The sequence below is a fragment of the Zophobas morio genome, unplaced genomic scaffold (assembly GCF_036711695.1).
Source record: "Zophobas morio isolate AGI-343-1 ecotype UQ-CSIRO unplaced genomic scaffold, CSIRO_AGI_Zmor_V1 ptg000012l, whole genome shotgun sequence".
Lineage (NCBI taxonomy): Eukaryota > Metazoa > Arthropoda > Insecta > Coleoptera > Tenebrionidae > Zophobas > Zophobas morio.
The window spans coordinates 27663865-27687893 of record NW_026972117.1 but is presented as its reverse complement, the minus strand read 5'-3'; the positions used below and the strand labels follow the sequence as shown (position 1 = coordinate 27687893).

The following is a 24029-nucleotide window of genomic DNA, read 5'->3' as shown; positions in this document are numbered from 1 at the left end:
ATTCGTTCCATACTAAGAATTTGCATTCCATTAGTTGTTTTTTTAAAGTTTGTTAATTGAGTTGAGAACTAATGAACAAATCAACGGCACAGATTATTCATGAAAATTAACGTAATTGGATAATGAAGTTGGTAGAAATTCAATTAGGAATTGTTGCCGCGTGGATACACGACGTCAGTTACTTGTTATTCTTACGCGAAAATAGTTTCAACAGAAATATTAACGTGTGTTAAAAAAACTTAATAGTGGGTTGTCAGGAAAAAACTACTAGAAAAAAATGCGTCTAAAAGTACGTCCGCACAATTCTAATACCTTGTCACACTTGTCAGCTTGTGTCACGAACTGTCGGTTTTACATCACTAAGTTATCAAAAAATGTAGTTGAATTTTCATAGGCTCAGCATTTATTAATACAATTCCAGTGATCAAAAATCTGTATTAGTAAAAAAAACACACAACAAAAAAAAACGGTTCACAAATAAAAGGTAAACCAATATTATTCTTGAAATATATATATCTAAAAATATAGAATTTTTTAAATTTAAAAACCGAAATTCAGAGAGTTTTCTCTGTATAGGTTCCAATAATTCCGTGAATGTATATTTTTCCGGAATTCTAATTCAAGTTATCCACGCTATAGTTATTTGGTTACTAAAATGATTTTAAAAATAATCTTCCTCATATAAAGTGCATTTGCAACGTATTTTGAGTGTTTGAGTGTTTTAGTGCTATTTATAAACCCCACTTTTTACTTCCCGAGCGTAAGCTAAGGAGTATTGTAATATGGTTCATCCGGCCAGCAGACATTTTCATGTTTTCTCGACGTTTCATGAATCCTAGAGTATAAAAAATTAGGTTTCCTCCTTTGCGTCTGTCTGTCTGTCTATCTGTCGTCTGTTGACCGTATATTGTCATATTTTACCTTTACTTTAAGATTACATACATAACTTAATTTTAATTTATCATAAAAAAAATAAAATTCGCCAAATTAAATCTTATAATTTTTGGAGAACGTTGTGGCGACATTGCACCTATCCAAACAATATACGCGTTATTGTCAAATGTTGATGCCGTCATCACAAAATTTTGTTATGAAAAACTCAATTACTTACTGTCATTACTTTTTAGTGAGTTTGATATGTTTGTTTCTTGATATTTAGTATTAATTTGAATATTTGTTATTTTAGTCATCAAATTATTATTTACCATTTGAAATGTGGACCACACATGAAAAACTTGGGAAAAATTCTAGGTACATTTATAGAAAAATAAAAAATAAAAGATTATTTAGATGCCATCAGAGATTATAATTGCATAATAGCATGTTAATAATTATATAAAAAATTGTTTATTAATAAATACGTTCATATGACGTGCCAGTTTTATTATGTTTATCGTGCATACAAAATGTAAAATACAAAATAGTTTTGAACGTTTGGAGTAATTTAATTTAATGGTTTATTAAAAATATATAGATACATACAAACGTAATAATAATGAAATTATTCTGACTCAGTGTTGGATGGGTGCCTAAAAATATAAAATAATAGATTTGCTGAAAAACGGAGCAAATTAAATTTCAGTCCAGTTTGACGCCACAATTTTTTAAACATATGTGATTTGTAACTGTAATCCTTTCATATACGTCCATATTTAAATTTAATAATCAAAATTAATTAAAAAAAAAATATACCAAAATACAACATCTGGACTGACAGTCGTCGGTGTTTCGAAAAACAATTACATAATGTCTACTTTAAACTATTTTTTTTAGTTCAGACTATCAGCTCCTTCAAAATATGCTTAATGTGATGTCTAATTTATAAATCTGTTTTTTTTACCAACTGATTTTTATGTAAAGTGTCAGTTCTTAAGCTAGCGGCTCTGCTTATTAGTTGAATAGGTTTATCTATGTTGGCAGTGACATCCCACTATTAATGTAGGGCACGTAAATAATTCAAATAACAAAACTTGATCTACATCCAACTTGTCATACTTTGTATGAAACTGAGCACTTCTCAACTTTCACAAATGTGTTGTGGATTTAGTTTCCAACAATCTGAACAAGGTCCATGTGGTTGACTTGATTAATAAAATAACAGTTTCCTAACCTAGCCGTCACTATTTCATGTTTGTGTGTACTCTCGGGAATATAAGCACAGAAAATTATTTACCGTACTCCACATTTCAGAGATTTTATTTATATTTCATGAAGTTTAGAATATATGTTACCCTAATTAGAGAATAATGAAATATTGTGTAGGCGTGTATTCTTGTTTTAAAAAATTCACTGTGACTCAAAGGTTATGATCTACAGCGTGTAATTAAATAAACCGCCATCTTCTGATCTAAAGCAAATTACAAATTGCCCCTTCACAGCGAAACAGCGCAGAGTTAGGTGTAAATTAGAATTTATAGTGTTCTGGCAATAAATCCTTCACCTCCCTAACTTGGAAAATGCATCATGAGCTTGGATCGTTGATGGCAGAGATGGCAGATGAGATCATCTCGAATCCATCTCGTAATGATTGCAAGACAAAGGATCTGTGCCGCGTCTTCCATTACACACACGAGTTGACAAAACTATTTTTGCTGAATTTGAAGTAGGAGTAAAGTTCAAAAAGGAAAACTTCGTTATGCTATGTGGAATAGCTGTCTGGTATTAAGTTCAAATGCATCTTGTTGAATATAAAGCGCGCTCATAAATGATTCTCGTATAAGAAGCGGCTTTCAAATGTCAAAAAGTGTGACCCATTCTGATAATAAGGCGGCAAAATAATTAACAAAAACATTACAGAGCCACTCTTAATACCATCATAATCATTTATATAAACGTCGGATTAATTTTTTTAAATAAACTACTAACAGTTATTAAATATTGTAGTGAACCAGGCCAGATTTGTTTGAACGACGTCGTCCTAAAATTTCCCTAAAGTGTCTAAAATCTGTGTTAAATATACCAGATAATGTGCGTATGTGATTTGTTAATCCATTCTTATTTTTAAATTGATGCCTATTTTGGGACAAGCTCAAAATTATACTACTACCAATATTATTAGTTACAGAGACTTTAAATATTTTCATATTAATCCATTAATTGGAATTAGATATATCAGCAGTGTACGAACAATAGACGATAAGTCTTTCTATAATGTTGTGTTTTTGACATTTATGCTCCACTGAAACTATCAGTACTAAGAAGCCACCTAAACCTGATATAACCGACACAATAAAGGAAATAATTTACTGTTAAACAAGAGAAAATTCAAATTAAAAATATCCAAAAACAATCATGGCAAATTGTGAACCTTATTTAACGATTTTAGCGAACACCACCCTCAAAATTAATGAAACTGTCCTTCGATTAGCTGCATTTTTTTTTCTACTCCCAAACCTAACACCTTATTCAGTGAACATAAAGGCACGGCGTTGCGCGCTGTTTTAATTACAGCTTCATAAGCCGTGGCTTCGGGGTCATTAAGCATGGGCCGAAGATGCGTTCGGTCTCATTAGTCACGTCTTCGGCAATTTTCGTGTTCATTTAACACGGCTTGGCTAAAAACGGTCTGAAATCGAGTTGGTTTTTGAATAGGAACATTTATTCTTGTCACTATTTGCCATTTCAAACCGGTATCGGGCATTGCTGGAATAAACTGCATTGTTTAATATGTGTCAACGAAGCAGGATAAAAACATTTCTGAAAAAGAAGGCATTTTCATAAGCACTCCACCTGAAATCAAAAAGGTACCAGAAACAACAGCTAAGGCAAATTACTTCATTTTCTGAAAACGATTTGTTTGCGCACTTTCTAAATTTGGATACTTGTGGTCTTAATTTGAAGTCGTAGAAAAAGCATAGTATGCAGCACATTTATAAAGTTCTCTAGCAACTTATTTTTAAATATACGCTTCGCTTCGTTCCGCTCGTGCTTAAATAAACTCGTGACTAAAGATGCGTTTATAAAGTTTGTTACATAATATACTATCTTTTTTAAAATTACAACAATTACAATAATGATTTGCTAACATTCTTCAACAACAGTGATCAGTTCGACAGGCCTTAGAATTGTACTAGCATCCACTCATTACATTACATTAACTTAAAGATGGTTAAAGTGGTACTACCTTTTTGTGCATTATTATTATTATTAAAAAAACATAATTCTTTTTAATAGTTAATAAGTTAACTGAAGGGATTTTATTACCTATTTTTTCCTCTCTCTGATTATTGTTCCTCGCCCCTGAAGTACAATATCTAGATTTTTCGAAAACTTAAAAAATTTGATTTTATGATTTTTTTTAATAGAGCTAACAAAAATTTATCTTACCATCTCCACCAACAATTTACTGACGTAAACTTCTTTTTTTCGTAGTAACTCATATTTACATTTTATAACATAATATACATCTATATTTGTGGTTTATGAGTCTGCCTTGATTTTGAACACAATTACTATATAAACATTTTTGTGCGCTGGTAATTGAGTTACTTCTATAACGACTGCCAGTCGAAGCGTGGATTTCTTAGAGAACTTCAGCTCTGCTCGCGTTAGTTCGATCTAATCCTTGTCGATATTTTTTATTTGTTTATTTGTGTCCTGTCTAAATGACTTTAGACCAATCTTTTTAATTCTGGAAGGTGCTAATATTGATTTAATGATTATCGAAGAATGATTAATAGTTATTCATGTCACAAGGATCGTAACATTAGTGATTATGGTACTAGTCGTGCTTATTATCGGACGAGGCATTAGCCGAATTTGATAACACGACGTGTACCATAATGATGCGTTACGATCCGAATCACGTAGAAAATATTATCTGCTGCAGTAAAATGACTTCTTAAAAGAAGAAAATTAATTTCCGGAATTGTTTTGCAAGCAAATAGCAAAGTACCGTTTGAAAAACAAACAAACAATTAATATCAGCAAGATATCACAAAATTTTTATCAGAAGCAGAACATGAAAAATTTTTGTTGATAAAGGTAGAAAGGCTAAATTTAATAATTTTTTAAAATCAACAATTTTGGCTTTAGGTGGGGATGCTCATAGGAATAAGTGGAGTATGTAGGAAAAAAAAATTAAAGGGTTTACTTACAGAAAATGTAATTAACGAAGGCCAAGTCTATCGAGTACTGTTACCGAGTACAAAAGCGAAAGTCACATCCGGAAATACTCGTACTACTGGACCAAATATGGTACAACTTGTTCGAAAATATATTGCATTGTGTCCCACCAGTATTGACCATGGTCTGTTTTTCGTCTCATTCCATAGTAAAAAATGCACCAAACAGTTGGTTAGGATTCATATGTCTGTAAATATGCCGAAGACTATGGTAACTTTTTTGAGACTTTTCTCATTCATAGGAATATACTGGAGGTCTTGTATCTCTTTATTAGCACTTAAACAACGCAGGGGTTGGAAAAGCAATAGTGTTGCAGAAGGGTACATAAAATGTTGTTTCGCAGAAATTTTTGGAGAAAAAAGTATTCAAGCTCAGAATATGGAAAACTAGTTTTAAATGATATCAGTACCATAGTTTGCGTGTGATGGTATGTTCATGTTTCTAACCGTAGTAATTTTGTTATAAATAATCATAAATATTCATAAACGTTTGTACAGTGTTTAATAAAAACTGAAATTTGGATTGACTTTTCTTGGAACTACATACTTGATTAAAGATTTAGCTAGAACCTATAATGAAAACTGCTTATATTCTTACTCGAACTCCAAGCGCTACAAGCACAATTAGTAGATCGATATTTAGATCATCTTGTAACCGCAGTGCTTCCGGATTTAATTGCGACGTTTCGTGATCCAGATAATCCAAAAAATTTTGATCGCAGGATTTGGTTCCAACAGGATGGGGCACCAGCACATTGTGGCGTTAATGTACGGGTTTTTTTGGATAATTAATTTGATAGAAGGTGGATTGGAAGGCGTGGACCAATATAATGGCCACCTAGGTCTCCGGATCTGACAGCGCTTGATTTTTTTTAGGGGGATATTTAAGAAGTCGTGTTTACATGAACAGACCCAATAATTCAGACGCCTTTAAAGCACGAATTCTTCATGAAATGACTCGTACAAGTCCCCATAGTACTGAAAATTTCATCAATCAGGTCTACCATCTTCTGGGTTTGTGTCAGATAGTGAATGGGCAACAGTTTGAACAATTCCTATAGCATACATTTTTACTCCAATGTATTGTTCTGTTATTAATTTTCTCAATTTTTTGTTATGCAACCCCTACATCGAACTACATTTTCATATGCAGAAAAATAGTTTTATTAAATAATGCAATCAAAATTATACGTTCCTATTGAAAAAAAATAATTGATGACGTCATAACTTTTACAAATTTGACGTAATTTTTTTTTGAGATATGTCAAAAGATGGAGAGTAAAATAAAAAGCTTGACATGTTTTTGCATGTATTTCAAAAATAAATGCTGCGCTTTTTATGAATTTTGTGCATTACTTTATCATAACCCTGTATGTTCGAAACGTATAGATGTTTAAAGTCATTTTGAACGTTTAATCTTAAAGTGAACTTTATGTTTATAATATGGAGTTTATGATTAAATTAATTAATAAAATATATTTATGACCAAAAATAGCGAACATTTTTATTTTAAATAAAACAAAAAAAATTGTCCAAGTCAAGTAAAAAAATTGATTCGGAATTTACGAGAATACCTTTTAAACATGTTTGGTTATTGCAGTAGCAAAATATCACCTCCGAGCATTGTACATGTACTTTGAGTATGCATGAGTTGAGATTTCGACAGAATTTGTGAAGAGTTTGCTTGAAAACACCTATATTTTTAATTGGGCAAATAAAACTCCCTATTGTTGGGTTTTACGCGTCATTGTTATTATTACCTATGAAGAGGGATTTTCGTTTATTCAATTTATATCAACATACAGAGAGACGAAAATGTTTGTTAATTTGTCACCTCATTTTTCATGTTCAATTCCGCATGCATCTGGGGCTTAATTTTACGTTGTTTTTCTGAAGCAGGGAAAATACTAGATTGTCCAGCGTGGAACAGGGAAATTAAAAATAAGGTTTAATAGAGTTTATACTCTAAATATATTAATATTCTGTATAAATGTAAAATAATGATGTAAATCAACTATCGTTAATTATTTTGTTTTTAAAATTCAGAATTTCGACTGTTAATTAGCAATATTTGGTTTGTAAACTAAATACAGAACATTTGTGAAACACGAACTTTTTATTTTGTAGATTAACCTCGTTAAGCAGCCAAAATCGTAAATATACGCAACCTGATAACAGCTGTTATCATGAATGTAAATTATGGCGAAGAAACCTGAAACTTTATTTCAGTCTTAAATTAATCGTGACTTATTTAATTAATTTGTCAAAAGCTGACCTAATGAAATTTCTTAAAACTGCACTGGAAATAAATATTTTAAAGAAAATGGAATAGGGTTTCAGGAAATTTAAATTCCCTTAAAATGTTTGGTATGCTTTGTTATTTACAAAAAGGCAATGTTACTTGCTATTCACCTTGCTATCTAAGAATGTGGCTTTCGGTTTGATACGAGCGTATCTTGCAAAGAAATGGAATTGAGTACTCTTCAACATTTTCCGCGTTACCAAGTACATCAACCAGATGATTTTCTTTAGAGGAATCGAGAAATGTAGGTCGGTCTAAGTAAGGTGATTCCACGAATCAACGAATGCAATCCAAGTTTTACTACAGCAAAGCTCTTGAATTTTGCGTTCGTTTAGATCTGCATTATTCCATTACCCATTGTAATCATCACATCTGCTGTCGTAATTTACAAACCGTGAACTTTCAAGCAAAACATTCTGATGTCTGGTTTTTGGCTATCAATCGGCCTTTCAATCAATATCTTTGGCTCTAAACTTCAGACCTTTTTGATTGATGCCTGAATTTGTTATTTATTATTGTGACTAGGGACTGTTGATTATTGATTAAATGTCAGAGTTGGAGGAAATTAATTCATGTTCTTTAAATTTCATTCCATAAATGGATTGATTAAAAAAGGTTCGACTGTTCATTCAAAATAATAACATGATGGGCTCCATGTAATCTTGGCTAATCTCACCAATTTCCATTAACTTTTTTCTTAACGATAACAATCCGTTTAATTTCACGGAAACCTTGTCACTGTAAAAAAAACTTTGTAGGTTACGTGATGGTAGATAAACATTGTAATTAATGGGGTTTTAGGAGATTTAGAACTCACATTTTCCACAATTTTTAGATTAAATTTTATGATTCGTGATACTTGCATAGATTAACTGCGACGTATTTGAAAGGAGCAGTGTACAAATAAAATCGCACATTTTAAACTTGGCTAGTATGTGTATAAAGCACACTGCAGAGTTGTTTCTCGGTACTCTATAAAATTAAAATCATAATCTTTACTAACATGAAACAGTTTATATTTTCAACATTATTTGTATTTCTACTCTAGAGATGAAAGCTCCCTTTGCGAAATGACAGACGCTTTGAAGCACTGCGGATTTACTCTTGTAAGGCCTTGAAATCTGCCATTAGTAAATGTAGGATAATTCTGTTCACATTTTTATTTAACTTTAAAAAATTTAAGCAGACTTTTTTGTAGGATATATGCAGATCACTGAATACCTAATTGTGTTGTGTAAATATTTTCGGCATCTAAAGTAATTAACTTTATTTTACAAATATTTGCTTCTACCATCGGTTATATAGAATACGTAAACATCGCAAATATTTATGTAGGTGCTTCAAAGCTGCTGTTACACAATAACAGCGTGCATATTGAATACATATGTTGCAAAACGCCAGTTACCCATCTCATGTTAATATCAGTTTAGATAGAATTTAATCAAAATATTTAGATTAGTTACGAAATTATCACTTATAATCTTCTAAGTGGAATGGTTGTTTCCGAAAATTTTTTCGAATGCATTTCAATAATGTATTAATTAGTCCGAGTGGAACACGAGGGCTTAATTACATTAGTGGAATGCATGAGAAATATTTAACAAATAATATTTCTGTAATATGATGGACAATAAAAAATGCAGCTCTTGATTTCACTTAATTAATCTCAATTGGTTAGTACGGGAATAAAAATTTCCAGGAAAATTTTATATTACTATAGGAACCATACAGAAATTCTGTAAAAGTTTGCATATTTTTTGTAAATGTTATAAAAATCATCACTAACTGTAAAATTGCCCGATTTTAATAATTCTAAGTATTTGGAATTGTGACGATAACTGCGCCGTAGACGTCCTTAATGTCATGTGTCTTCATTCAATTTAACTCATATTCTCTTTTAAGTTCCATTATTAGTGCACCTGAGGAAATATTAGACAGAATTATAACACACGATACATTTTTTTTACCGAACCTGTGTGTCCAGATATGATGCATTCTTTAAAATAATAAACGAAGGAAATACATTGCAATTGAATCCATCGGGTGACTTGCTACTTTCACGTTATCTCGATGTTTCATGACCCCTGGGATCAAAAAAGTGGTGTCTCGTGTCAATTTTTATTAGACATTTAATCTCCGAACTACTAAACCGATTGTAGCCGAATTTTGTATGTAAATAAGTATTTAGAAATATAATGTGGATGGTAAAACGCGAACTAAATTTGGCTAATCAGCCTCACCAAGAACTTAGTGACGACATCTCAAAATATTCTAGTTTAAAATGATTAAATTGTTATGCATAACATACTTCTACATTTGTGGTGTTCCAATCCGCTTGGAATTTTTCCTTTAGACATCTAAATTTTCGGAAATTGTATTCGAATCCGGATTTATCTTACAAATTAGATTTTGCGCCATAGAAAAATTACAAACTTCATTTATAATTTTTTCTATATTTAGATATTGGAGCATTTATGCCTTACCTCATCAATTTCTCAACTAATGAGGCACCGTTTCCTAAAAAGAAGTACACTCTAGACTAAATATAAACAAGCGTATTTTCGTAATAAAAAATACTTTCGGATCATAGACAGCGGCGGAGTATGGATAATTAAAGTATGATACTTTTAAGAATCCAGGAAAACAAGTTCTACAATTCTAAAAAATATGGTGGTAATAAAAAATATAGGTAGTCAAAACACATTTATTTATAGAATATCATTTAGTTTCTTACACTGTTACTGGTATTACTTATCTATATTTATTTTAATGTACAGAGGTTATCACAAATAAAAGTCCGCAAAATCAATTTTTTTTTATTTTTCAAAAAAGTGGAATTTGTTGATTTGTACTTAAGGGGCGAGGAAAGTCCTATCGAAATAACCTTCTACCACTTTTTCAATAGATATTGTCTGTTATATAAAATCTGGAATATACTGATCTTTTGTGTTATGAAGTCGTGGAATTACCCCAAGTCAAACTTTTTCTGTTTTAAATTTTAATTTTAAATATGTTAGAGTATCTTGATATAAACCAAGATGTTTTGAAATTTAAGAAAAAAAGGAAGACAGAACTGGCCGCAGAAATGTTGAAAATTTCGGAAAAATCTGTCTAGAGGCTACAAAAAAGTCCAGGTTTAAGTGACTTTGAATACTAGGAAAATATGTCTTCTAGAATTAGTCACATAAAGATAAAAGTGAACTCTGTTCACAGATTTAATGTCAATACGGGAGATTATCTATAAAATAGTTGTTTCTAAAGAATACATTACTATTAAGTTGCTGCACGATCATGTAATGGAAGACATTCCCGATATTAACGTTGGTCCTAAATCGTTAACCAACGTGATAAGGAAATAAAAAAAAAAATAGTAACAGATTATTTTTGACGGAACGGCCTTGGGTTAAATTAAAAAGAACAAAATTTTTACGTGAATACCACCAACACAAAGGAAACAATTTATATGAACCTCTTTTTTTTGATGAAATATGGGTATTTAGTGAGGGTAATATTATGCAAAAAGACATGGCAGCACGGTTCAGTAAATCCTGCTATTGCAAAAACTGGAGAAGGGTGGTTCACGTGGAAATAAAAACGGTTTTATTGAAGGAGCTTTTTTAATTTTTAAAGCTAATAGCAAATCTGGAGACTATCATGATCATATGAACCAGGAAAATTTTGAAAAATGGTTCGAAGAACAGTTGATACCAAGTTTGCAGTAACCTTGTCTTATTGTGATAGATAATGCAAGTTATCATAGTAGACTTGAGGTGTCAATTTAGTCTTCATAGGTATTCATTTATTGTAATAAAACTTTACTTTATTTGTAGGAAGATATTCCTCAAAAAAGTTGGACAAAGACAAAAATCATAGCATATTTAAATAAAAATGGGATTGATTATCCATCCAAGGCCATAAAAGACCAAATGGAATATTGGCTAACAAACAATGGGCGTTGGGTATTGAGGCTGCCACTTTACTACTGTCATTTCAACGCTCTTGAAGTGGCATGGTCGGAAGTTAAAAGAAATTATGATAGGTTCATTCCAAGAACCAGCTCTTCCCCTAATGATGTTTGTGCAACTTGGCAAAATGTGACTGATCAAGTTCCGGCTGTGCATTGGAACAATTACGTTAAACATACTGATAAAATAATAAATTGTGCTTTGGAAAATGAAAAAATTTTAAGATATTTCAGAACAGAATGAAATTATAATTAATGTTAATAATTCGGATGATAGTGAGAGTGGAAGTGAGGATGACAACAGTAGCCTTGAAGATTTAGATGTCGATATGTTACAACTTGAAACTTTTTCTTATTAAAGCTTCCGTTTTTCGTGTTTTTAATGAAGTTCAATTAATTGAGAAAAGTCGAAATTTACCATTTTTTTAGTTGATGGGTTTAACATAATAGTAGCATATAATAGTTTTTGATGGTGTACTGTATTCACTCAAAATAACGTTGAGGACGTACGCTACTAATTAATGAGTCTCCCAACTTAAAAATTCAATTTACAAAAAATTTTTCTTATTGATTTTCCTTATTCAGTACCTACTCTACCTTTCAATAATTGCGAATTTGAAATTTAGATTTATCCATAGCAACATATTCGTAACATATAAGAAATCACCTACGCAAAGTTACTAAAAAATCTGACATTCTAAGTGTTTTTGACTAGGGGTATTTCTACGACTACATTGGTTATATAAGTTTTTGGCAGCAGAAATTAAACCGAAATGCCAACAAGAAGAGATAAACTACAAAAACTGAAACATTATAAAATTATACATTTCATTAGATAAGAAGAAAGAATTTTGTTTACAGTTTATAAAATTTGATAAAAGAGCTAAATTCTAATTAATTTCTTTGTTTAAGCATCCCGAAAAGCCATATTGGCGTATTCTACGTAGTTTTGTTTGTTTGAAAACATTGTTAAGTTCTTAAGCAACTGGAGGAAACTTTTGATGAACCAGTCAACTGCGACTTTTTCAATAAATCAATTTATAAAATTATTTTTAGTGAACCTCAGTAACTCAGAAAAAATTTATACTTTGTGGCATTAGTGTAGATAAAGTTAAATAAATTATTCAAATCTACCTTGGAAAGTGTAAAGTTTGAGCGAGACGAGCATCGCAATTTTTGCCGTGTGACAACCAAGAGCAAGTCTAGAACTGTCATAAATTCTGAAGCAAGATGGTTTTAATTTTTCACAACAAACTGTGGGACTGATCCCATCTTCCAACGGCGAAACTAAACTGCAACAGAAACAATGTGTCTTTCAAGAGAAAGTTTGTGACTAATGTTCGCTCTTCTTCAAGATAACAGAACAAGTGCCTAGTATTATTACAGTGATACTCTAACAAAATAGGTATTTCAGGTGGAATAAAAAAGTCTATAACATTTTATCTAAAATGTTTCCTAATGAACTACCCCAACTATCTAAAATGGATGAATTTTTCAAGAAAAAAAAAAAGTTTCATACCTTAATTTTTCCGACGATTTTCCGATAAATATAAAAAATATATACTGGGTGACTATTACAAGTATCAAGCAAATTCTTGTGCTGGCAATTCTGAATTATTGGTAGCTTATGTCTGTTCTCAGTTGTCAATTTTAGGATGAGCACGCCTTACAAACGTGTTGATTGGTTGAGGTGATGGCAGCTGACTGTTGTCATAAATATCAATACAGTGTTCAATAAAAGAAAGCAGTGAGTGAAAATAAAGAAGCGAAGCTATGGAGTAGTTAATGATGTTTGTTCTACGACAGGTGCGTGTACACCTTATGTGCGTAAGTACATTGCAATTTATCGATTGATTTTTTTTACATTATTTTTTCCACTACGTAAGCAGTCAAACAACACAATACTAAAATGGTTTGATAAATATACTTACAATTTAATGATGTCTATTTATAGATAAAAACAATAACGATCGTGAAAACACACAAGAACTAGGAATGCATGTTTTCTTTAAATCTAATAATACTTTGATTGCCAATTTCATTATTAATTTATCAGCACAGAAGGACTCTGAAGTACTTACAACACTTTTCAAGTGATCAGATTCTGTTTTCAAAAAGAGTTGCATATAAAAATAATTATTTCTATAGCGTTTAATGAAGCAAAACGTATTTAGTTTTTTTTTCAATGATTTTAATATAAGTGTAAAGAAAGTCTGGATTAAAAATAAGTTTTTAAATTTGTTGAATTTATGTTAGTAATATATCACTATAACAATTTATGGCTACCGTCTCGTGTAAAATAATTTATTTATTATATCAATAAAAAATAAAATGTAAGTTTCCGCTTAAAACAATTTTGATATTTGGTGTTCTACGTGATAAATTCTAAACTAGACAATACATAAAATGCAAAAATTATGAATGCTCTATTGTTTTCATGTACACTAAATAAATTTGAATTTAGGATGATACTTGATTGATAATTCATGAACCTTGAATATATTACCTTAACTTTCGACAACTCACTCAAAGATGCCACTAAATGATAAGCTAAGTTCGTTAAATTTAGTTTATACGCTGTGCGACACTCATTTAAATAAGCGGCATATTTAAAATTAACAGAATTTGTAAACTTTTCTGATGTAGATTTTATTTCGTTTCGAATAAATTGACCTTTTTAAAATACTTACTTCCAGTAAAGAAACACACAGATCGAAAGGGGTCTGCATTTTTATATTCTGTGACCCATGAAAAATCAAGACCGTAGTAAGTACAATAATTTCCTGCATTATCTGCCTACTGTACGAAACCAGCTTGGTCATTTTCTTAAATTCATGAAGTTCGATGCGACTCGATAAGTGTTTGCAATTTGTAATATCAATATAGACTGAAGTGAGTTTGCAAATGGTAAATATTTATCGAGCTTTATCGAACTTTTTGTCGCTTCACAAGGGGACAATCTCAAACCGTTGCTGTTTGTTATTTTCGTAATTGGTGTACCTATTCATACGAAGAATTTTTGCTTCTTTTCAGTTGCGACTGATATTTCGGTTGCTGTGGACGATGAAACTTCATTCATTACGAAGGTAGTTTCATCTGCAGCAATTGTGAAAGTTCCAGTAACATGTGAGGGTTTTTATACATATTATAATTAAATGTAAATTAGATCATAGTATTATTATATATTTGGAGTAAAAAATCAGTTCGTAAGGATTTTAGTTTTTGTCTTTTTCAATCAAAATTATCGGCAATTAAAATTTGTGTATTTAAAAATTTTCTATGAGAGCGTTAAATGTATGATTCCAGGGAAGACATACCCAGTAAACACAGTTGTGATGTTAACGTGTCAGGTACGTACTCACAAAAGAACAATAAGTACATCGCATGATTATGTCTTAACGATATACCTGGAACGTAAGCTATATAACATCACAATGGAGTACTCATGCTATGTAACAAACACGTAATGTTGACTACATTTACTAGATATCTCATTATTATGTCGCAGCGATATAGCTTGCATATAAGCATTTAAACATCACACTGTGGTACTCCTGTTATGTAACTAATACCTAATGTTAACTGCATTTACTAGATATCTCATTATTGTGTCGCTGCGATATAGTTGGCAGGTAAGCCTTGTAACATCACAATGGAGTACTACGGTTATGTAACCAATAAGTAATGTTAACTGTAGTTACTAGATATCTGATTAATATATATATATACATGCTTCGGAATGTTATTAGTTAATTATGCAAAGTGTTTTTCAGTTGATTTTACAAAATGGCATGTTAAATCGAAAATTAACGTTTCTGACAGGGCAACAGCAAAAAACATTTAAAAACATACATATCGAGTATTATATAGCTCTATTTTATATTTATTATTTACGTTTGTGTTGCAAGTAAATAGTATATTCATAACAAAAGATGCTGAGTCTTAAAAAAAGAAATTTCTTCCCTGTCTTAAATCTTGCACAAGCGAGATGACGCCAATAGTGAGTTGCTCTTAATTTTTTTTTTCATATTATATTTCCTGTAATTATATTTATTTATAATTTTATTTTTATATGTGCATAACGACCTGCGCTTTATAAAACAGAACAAGAGACTTAATGCACATAGTTTATGATCAGAATTAAAAAATGTCCCATCTAACAGGTAATACGAATTAAGACTAGTAATGAGACATTATTTTTTAACCTCTGCCTATGCGTCACTGCCAAAAAGGAACAATTATACATATACAGAATTTTGAAATGACCTCGAAAAATAAAATGATATATTTCATTATTTTATTAATTCTAATGCAAAATATGTTGATCGGCAACAAAAGCAACAAAAAGAAAAAAATCGAAATTAAAAACCAATCTATTTCAAGGTCAGCGATATCGTTCTTAAATAAAAATGAATTAAATAATTTCTTCACTTTGATCGTAAGGAAAATAAATAATAATTTGAATACAAAACAATAATTGATCATCGAGTTTTGTGTATTGACTTTCGCACTCAGTTATAGGTATATCTGTTTAACATTAAATTTTCAAAAGTTTAGATTTTTCCAATGTAATCTTGGGCTCTAAAATAAACTGGTAATGTATAATTATAATTGAGTATTTTTGTGGTTGATCTTTAAATTATTATTTATTCAAAAAATTCACTTAATTTGATATCCAATATGTAACTAACTGAAAACTGATAATAAAGCAGCAGATATGACGAAATAGTGTAGACTTTTTTTAATGTCGGTAATAGAGTGTATGTATAATAACTAGAGGGCGGAAAATATGCAGCAAAATTTTGGGAAATATGATCATATGACATGCATCAAATTTATGCAAATATGCAATAACTTTCTTAATATATGCAGAGATATGCAGTTGCACATGCTCAAAAATTAAAAAAAGCGTAATAACCGAACTAAATTTATTTACAAATTGCAAAAACACCTTAACTTTTATTACAAAAAATACATAAATCACATTGCAAAGTGTTTAATTAGATCTCACTGACAAATAAATGACATTTTATACTCAAAAATAAATATAGGTAAACAGAACGAATTAAAAAATAGTAGTAATCGACTATTTAATTACTATTTTGGTAACAATTTATTTTTAAATATTTTTCGAAATATTCTAACAAAAATTTTTCCGGTGATTCTAAAGTATGTATTTGTAAATAAAAAAACTGCGTACTGCGTCCACAGATGTAAAAATACTTATCGGATTAGAGCAGGCACAACAAAACACAATTCCTTCTTGAAGAATATTCAGGAAAAGGTTTAATTCATAAATTAATTTGAGTTATCTACATATTGACACACATCTCTATCGCTTTAAATACTTAAATGCAAACTCACAATGAAAAATAATAGGATAACGTCCCTTCGACCACCATAAAACGGTATTTCCAAAAGTAAGTAGGACCCGAATTTACCTGGAAGGATGGCTTAACACCCAGTGGTTCCTCCGAACTACCATAAAACCCAAACCCAGTTATTTGAATCTCAGGACAATATTTGCAATACGATTCATGAAGTTTCGTTTTTCTAGAAAAATGCCGATCGAATGGCATTTTTTTTTTTTCAAAGTAGCACAAAAATTGATAAAAATGCAAAATATGCACCCGGTATGTGAAATATGCAGCAGAAGGCAAATATATGCAAATATGCAATCTTTTATAGCTGCATTCATTTTTAATTAGCATGATTCGTTCACATATTAAATATCAAGACTTATATGCAAAAAATAACGGATACGCAAATTTCATAAAATCCGCTCTCTAATAATAACCAATACCTCTGCGCCTAAATTACGGAAAATTTCCAACTGCACAATCGCAATAATCCCCCTTGTGTTCTTAATAGTACTTTTACACCTCTCCCCCCTCCCCCCCATTAAAGTGCAGTATGATTTTGTCGATTTTGTGAGAATACCTACAACATTAATAATAAATAAATAATAGAAAAACGCAAATTCAAAATAAATATATTGTAAAGATATAAACAAAAATCTAAAAAAGGCATAATACCGACACGATTAATACATACATATATCACTATTTAAAGGTACATCACAAAAGTTTGTGTGTTGTCTTCCCAAAACAGAAGACTAAAATAATTAATTAAGCCACAATCGAAAAAAATGTTCTGAATTTTATTATTATAATTCTTATTTTGTCATTTTTAAATAAAGACTTGCGTATTCTCATATTTTTAAGAAAATGGGGTGACACGTTCTTAATTGGATCAATAAAAAATTTGTGATGACGCCAATAATAATGTAAATAATACTTGTCATAGCACAAAAGAAAATTAGAAACAGCGCATTCCAATGCAAGAAAAAACCAAAGTGATAAGAGCTGTGAAGGCAGTACGACTCCGCAAGTACGACTGATAAAATTTTTGTTGTGCAATTTTTCGAAATCACTGAGACAAGTGTTATTGTTAAGCAGGTACGTGACAGAGCGAAAATAGCACATCTGGGGTTTCTTGAGGTTCCAACTGACAAATAAAATCATAAAAATTCCTCGATTCTTTTCGGTGAAGGGATGAACCGGCGTCAGTAATAGTAACTTACGCTCGGGAAGTAAAAATATTAATAATGTGAAAAAGTTACTGCACAAATTGCAATTTCCAGCTGCACAAATGCATTTTTGAACGGCACAAAATGTGTAGAAGTGCACCTTAATTTAGGCCCTGCCAATACATCGGGTATGTTTCTGTTGTTGTCTTCGTTCAACACCACTGTATTTACAGTATTTAAGCAGGTATACGTTTCCGCCCCTAAAATCCGACGTACGGCATCTTTTGCCCAAGTAAATACAGCACCTGGAATGAAGACAGAAACAGAAATAGTTTTACAACACCTTATCAAAATTTAAAAAAACCACTAAGGTATTATTTGAAATTTATTGTTAAAGATTGTATGGTCAATTAGATGTGGGTCGTCGTATTCTTTAAAAAGTGACCTTCGTCAGTGAGTTCGTAATGCTTAATTAATAATTATATTCAGAGCGAAAAATACAACGGCTTTATTAGAAATATACCAAAGACAAGTTTTTTCATTGTAATAATTTCTAAGAATTATTTCTGTAAACTTGTTCACTTGAAATGTTATTTTGTAAGTACCTGCTTGGCAAATTATAAATAGAACATCTGTAAGGTGACCAGATTTCAAAAGTCCGAAACCGGAACATTAGTTTCCATTTCCATCGTAATCTGATATATAACTGCTTTGAAAATTTTTAGTTGTAATATACTAACAGTACTGACATCTGGTGACATTTAAAACAGTGCTGACAACCGTATCGATACAAGTTTTGTTCCCAATTTTTCACAAAATAAAATTACTATTCATGAAAATTAGTGATTTATCCGAGGATTTATCTTTATTCTTATCAGATTTATAGAAATCGGAACATTCACGGAACGAATGTTTTAATCGGAACATTTATTGGACGAAATTTGAAATCGGTACAGTTCCGATCAAATCGGGGTTAATATAGGGAAAACCCAACGACACAAAAAAAGCCATAAAAATTCTTTGCCCATTGTCCCTGAAACGGGACAAGGTTTTGAAGAGTTCATTCGTCGAATTTTGATTTTATAACGACGTTTATAAAGCGATGATGGGTAGCAAAAAAACTAGAGAGTGGTTAATTTTGATTTTATTAAATTTATTTTATCTAGTGAAAAAATAACGCTCAACTTCTGCATTTACTATCCACCAGATGTTTTGGGGGGTGCAGTCGGACCTTTGTTGGTTTGGTTTGTCTATGAGTCGGACGATCCCTTTTTTCCGTATTTATGGTTATTGCACTTCAGACCAGGGGTCCTGAAATGAGATAGCCTTCACCTTATCCTCTCACTGCGTGGTTCAGAGCCCGCCGCCAGAGGTCGGAATAAAAAGATATCTGTAAAAGCTGATTCGCGCAGATTTTCAAAATTTTAAAATTTGTTTACACCCCCTCCTCTTCTACCCTTTGTCATCACTTTCACCCCAAATGAATCACCATTCAATCACTCAGTTCATTTACGTTTTTCTCGGTTTTCTGCGTGATTTGTGTTTGAAACGACTTGTGAATTTATTTTATTGAATTTCAGTGTCTAATTTACAAATGTGAGTACATAAGTTTGATTTTACAATATTATTATTATTATCAATTTTTGTAGAAAAAAATGCAAGGCAGTCATACATGTTCTGTACACGAATGTGCTGCGAGATTGAAACCCATCTTTAGGTTTCCACACCCAAATCGGGGCCTTGATCGGTTTCTCGCGTGGGTTAAAGCCGCGAATAACCCAAAATTCGTGGTTTTGACCCACGACCAAATTCACCGAAGGGGGTACATTTGTTTCCAGCATTTTCAACCCGAGGATTATGTACCAGGAACACAAAGGCTGCGTCGATCTGCAGTACCAACCATTTTGCCTCCTCGAGGTAAACAAATTGAAAGTTGCTAGAAAACAAATATTACGATATCTTTACTTATAGATGATAACGAACTGCGTTCATCACTCGAAGCAGATCAGATCGACGTGTCCAATGTAGGGCCACAAACCATTGATCTCACTTTCCTCACTCCAGAAAAAGAATGCCCGTACTTTCATGCAATAGCAAATTTAACTCCACGTACGAGACGAACTCCAAGTTCTCAAAGTAAGTAACCATTGCAACTATTTCAGTATGTATAGCACTAACTATTTTCCACTTTATAGGTTTAGCTACTAAACTGGAGACTCTCGGGGGTAGAAGTGCATGGAGTACTGGCGTTCCAGTGCGACAACTGAATTTTGGAGCAGGTATTGTAGTGCTAAAAAAATTAAATAAATCGAGAGAAAATAATATTACTTACCTTACAGAAGAGGATGGGATCAATGAGCTCCCTGGTGCTGGGCCTTCGGGGTTACAAAATATTCCAAAAATAGGTAAGAAACTGTAATGTTTGACCCCATGTTTTACAAATGATAAAATATAAAACTGTGGTGGATTGCAAAACTTCATCATTTGTTTATAAAACAACATTTTTGTACCGCAGCGTGGCGTCACTTCGCTTTTCTGTGCGTATATGTCATATGTTCATTAATCGCCAACACCTGTCAAAGCAGGTAAAAAAGCAGTGGCGTAACTTCGGCTGGTGAAACACCTTTTTGTTTCGACTTGAGATTGTAATGTTTTTGTATTGACAAAAAAATATTTTATTATATTTACATTGGTAAATTTACCAATAATAAATATAATAAAAATAAAATAAAACATTTTAGGTATGTGTTTTATTAATTTTTATAGTAAAAATGATGAAATTAGTTCGCATCCGCCTTCAAACCGTACAGTAATAATTCTTTTACTGCATAGCAACCTCAAATTCATTAAAACAAAATATATTATACGCGCCTCCATAGAAAAGTCTTTTCACAACTCGTATACTATTAAGTTAACTTATAATTAATTTATATTGCCCATTTTTAGATTTTGCTGGAAACTTTGTACCTGCCAGGCAGTCGGTGGATACTTCCAAGTCCATGACCAAGACTCCACGTATGTATTTTGATATACAGACTAAAAATGATGAAATTAATTCATATTCGTGTACATTACAGGAAAAATATTAGATCGGCTGGGGATCAAAGGGACCACCGTCAATTTTAGCAGCAATGAAACCCTGCTGTACGTGGAGGCGAAACGCCTGCAAAGGCAAGTGGGGAGACTGCAGAGGCAGGCACAAAAGCGCAAAAGCGCACTTCATTCTGTTAAACAACTTCTGCGAGATCGACAACTGGTTCATCTCGTGGAAGGGTTGTCTCCCCTACAGCAGAGATTTTTTAACAGCCAGATTAGAAATGTAAATCGTAAACCGAAAGGCAGAAGTTTTACGTTTGAGGAGAAGGTAGATGCCATTGCCATTTGGAAACATGGCCCAAAAACGTATAAACTTCTGTCAAGAATGTTTACGCTGCCGTCTATTGACACTCTGAGGGCAACCCTAAATAAAGTTCCAATAGAACCGGGTATCAACAAACCCATTTTCGAAGTTCTCAGAAAGCAAGTATGTCGCAGAATGGACAGTAAGTACAATTTATGTACTCTCATCTTTGATGAAATGTCCATTCAGCCTCACCTCGACTACTTGCCTTGTGAGGACAGAGTTGTGGGTTTTGAAGATGACGGTACAACAAGGTCGGAAAAAATTGCAGACCATGTTTGCGTATTTATGCTAAGAGGAATTTTCAAAAGGTGGAAGCAGCCTGTTGCTTTTGCTTTTTGCAAAAACTCTATGTCTGCTGCAAACATTGTCCGTTTTTATAAAGAGATTGTGAAAGAAGCAACAGCGGTCGGCTTAAACATCATTGCTTCAGTTTGTGATCAAGGTACTACAAACAGTGCCGCAATCAATATGCTTTTACAAGAAACCAAACGACGTGCTATTTTGGGAAATGAAGAGGAAGTTGAAGAGAATGTGATAAGAATTGGTGATCACGAAGTTATCCCTCTCTTTGATCCTCCTCATCTTCTAAAAAGTATGCGAAACAATCTTCTCACCAAAGATCTGCTTTATGTAGAAAAATCAGGTGTAGAGAGAAGAGCTTCTTGGAGTTTTTTTGAAAAGGCATATGATTTGGATCATACGGAGGGTGACACCCTGAGAGTGATGACAAAGATCACCATAGACCATGTGAAGCCTAACTTAAGAGGCAAAAAAATGAAAGTTCGTTATGCTTCACAGGTCTTTAGCTCAACTGTTGCTAAGTTCATATATCTCTGTTCCACCGGGGCATTAGGGGGAAGCATACCACCTGATGCTCGATACACTTGCAATTTGTTTTTGTTCATGGATTCTGTCTTTGACAGCGTTAATGGAGGATTTGGAGACTGTGGTGGTAAGAAATTACGTCAAATGGTAGGAGATGACACTCTTCATCATAGTTTTTGGCTGGAAGGGAAACGCATGTTCAGCAATATGAGATTTGAACCACGTAAATCTGGAGATCGAGCAAAACCTCCAGTTTTGCAAGGGTGGTATCGTACTTTAAATGGTTTTATGCTTATCAAGGAAACTCTAAAGAAACTTGGTTATAACTCTTTCCCAGCAAGAGCTTTTAATCAAGATCCTTTAGAAAATTTTTTTGGTCAATTAAGACAATATGGAGTACGATATACAAATCCGTCTTGCAAAGCATTCGTACCATTTTATAAATCACTAATGATGAAGAATTTTTGCTCCTATCATTCTCGTGGATCTAATTGTGAGCAAGATGACGAGTCATTTGTGGTCTCAATTAGAGAGTTTCTTAGTCTTGATATAAATCGTAAGTGTATCGAAGATCAGTGGAAGCCGCCACCAGTTCCTGATACTGTGTCTGAGGATAATTTTTATGACCAAAATGTTATAGGTTATATTGGCGGATTTCTAGTTAAACACATGCCAAAACCACTTGACTGTGAAATCTGTCGATTTAACTTGATACATGATGGCGTCCCAAACATTCAATATCATGGTCTGGTGGTGCAGAAGGAGTATGATGGTGAAAAAAGACGGTTGCAATACGCGAATGTCGAGATGATTAAAACTCTAATTAAGATTTATAATCATCTCGTCATTTTGGTTCCGTCTGCAATTTATCATCCTTCTCTTTCTCAAAGGTTAATAAGCCACCTGCGAATTACAGTTGATTTTGATTTTCGGGAGTGCTTACATACCGAAGAACTGAAAGCTCAACTTTTTCATCTATTTATAAGAGTGTATATCTTTAGATACATGAAAAAACTCAGCAATTTCGTATTTGGTAAGGAAGAGCCTAACAAATCAACTTCACTGGAAAGACAAATGCAACAATTATATTTACGTTTTAAAAAAAGAAAGAGAACGTTTGTATAATTTTGCATTTCGCAGGCTATACATCAGCTTAGTTTTGTTCATATCGGAAGAAAGTAGTGTGCTGGGTTTAATTGTGATATTTCTGACGGTATGAATGAAAAGTGCAAAGGCAGTTTGCATTTCTACTGGTTGTTTGTATTTTAAAAATGTCTTGTCCATATTCTGTTTCTTTTCTTATTTTAATATATTGTAACTAATGTAAGTTATTAGAGAACACTTTATTCACACTGTCATTTTTAGCAAATTGTTGTTATATTGCAGTATTTTCATTTATAAATCAATTTTAAACATTTCATACCTGAAATGTTATTGTATTATGCGCTTTTCGTTGGCTTTTGCTATTTTTCTAATATTATATTATAAATATATATTTATATATTATACTATATATTTTCGTAAGAACTGTTATTGTTATATAGTAATATTTTCATTTATAAATCACTTTTACGTTTCAATATACTATGTATTCTATCTTACATGTATCATTTTTTTAAACTGTTTGTGTGTTTTTGTATGTTAGTCTCAAAACGTATTAAGGCGTTTTGAAACTAGCATATAAAAATTCACAAACAATGTTTTCCCCTTCACTTTATAAAAAAATTCACCAGCAAAATTCACTTTCAAATTTTGCGCCGCTTTTAGTTCCTAAGCCTGGTGCTAGAGGCGCTCTTAGTGAACAAAACGCAAGTATTAGAGACCGTGTTCTAAGGGAGGGTATTCTATGCACCGAACCTTTCTCGTGAATCCGTAAATCACTT

At 32.1% G+C, this 24029-nt stretch overlaps 2 protein-coding genes across 5 annotated transcripts in view; one reads left to right on the top strand and one right to left on the bottom strand.

The window, feature by feature from the left end:
* Nucleotides 1-24029, bottom strand: part of LOC135128126 (uncharacterized protein) — a 513893-nt gene that overhangs the window by 157444 nt on the left and 332420 nt on the right. The gene's annotated exons all lie outside the window — the stretch shown is intronic.
* LOC135127759 (uncharacterized) lies at nt 123-23544 on the top strand. The gene is made up of 12 exons (XM_064054351.1): nt 123-224; nt 4725-4827; nt 5099-5334; nt 5821-5965; nt 10639-10769; nt 11256-11558; nt 19568-19835; nt 19890-20054; nt 20114-20197; nt 20258-20323; nt 20865-20933; nt 20996-23544. Exons 1-12 carry the CDS (start codon nt 123-125, stop codon nt 23269-23271), a joined length of 3948 nt encoding a protein of 1315 aa, XP_063910421.1. The 3' UTR covers nt 23272-23544.

What these genes read in the sequence shown, in the direction of transcription:
- LOC135127759 (XM_064054351.1), top strand. Translation starts at nt 123, where the DNA reads ATGAAGTTGGTAGAAATTCAATTAGGAATTGTTGCCGCGTGGATACAC. An exon ending in GTCCTAAATCGTTAACCAAC is followed by an intron (nt 10,770 to 11,255) that starts GTGATAAGGAAA and finishes CTTTATTTGTAG; the next exon opens with GAAGATATTCCTCAAAAAAG. An exon ending in AACCATTTTGCCTCCTCGAG is followed by an intron (nt 19,836 to 19,889) that starts GTAAACAAATTG and finishes CTTTACTTATAG; the next exon opens with ATGATAACGAACTGCGTTCA.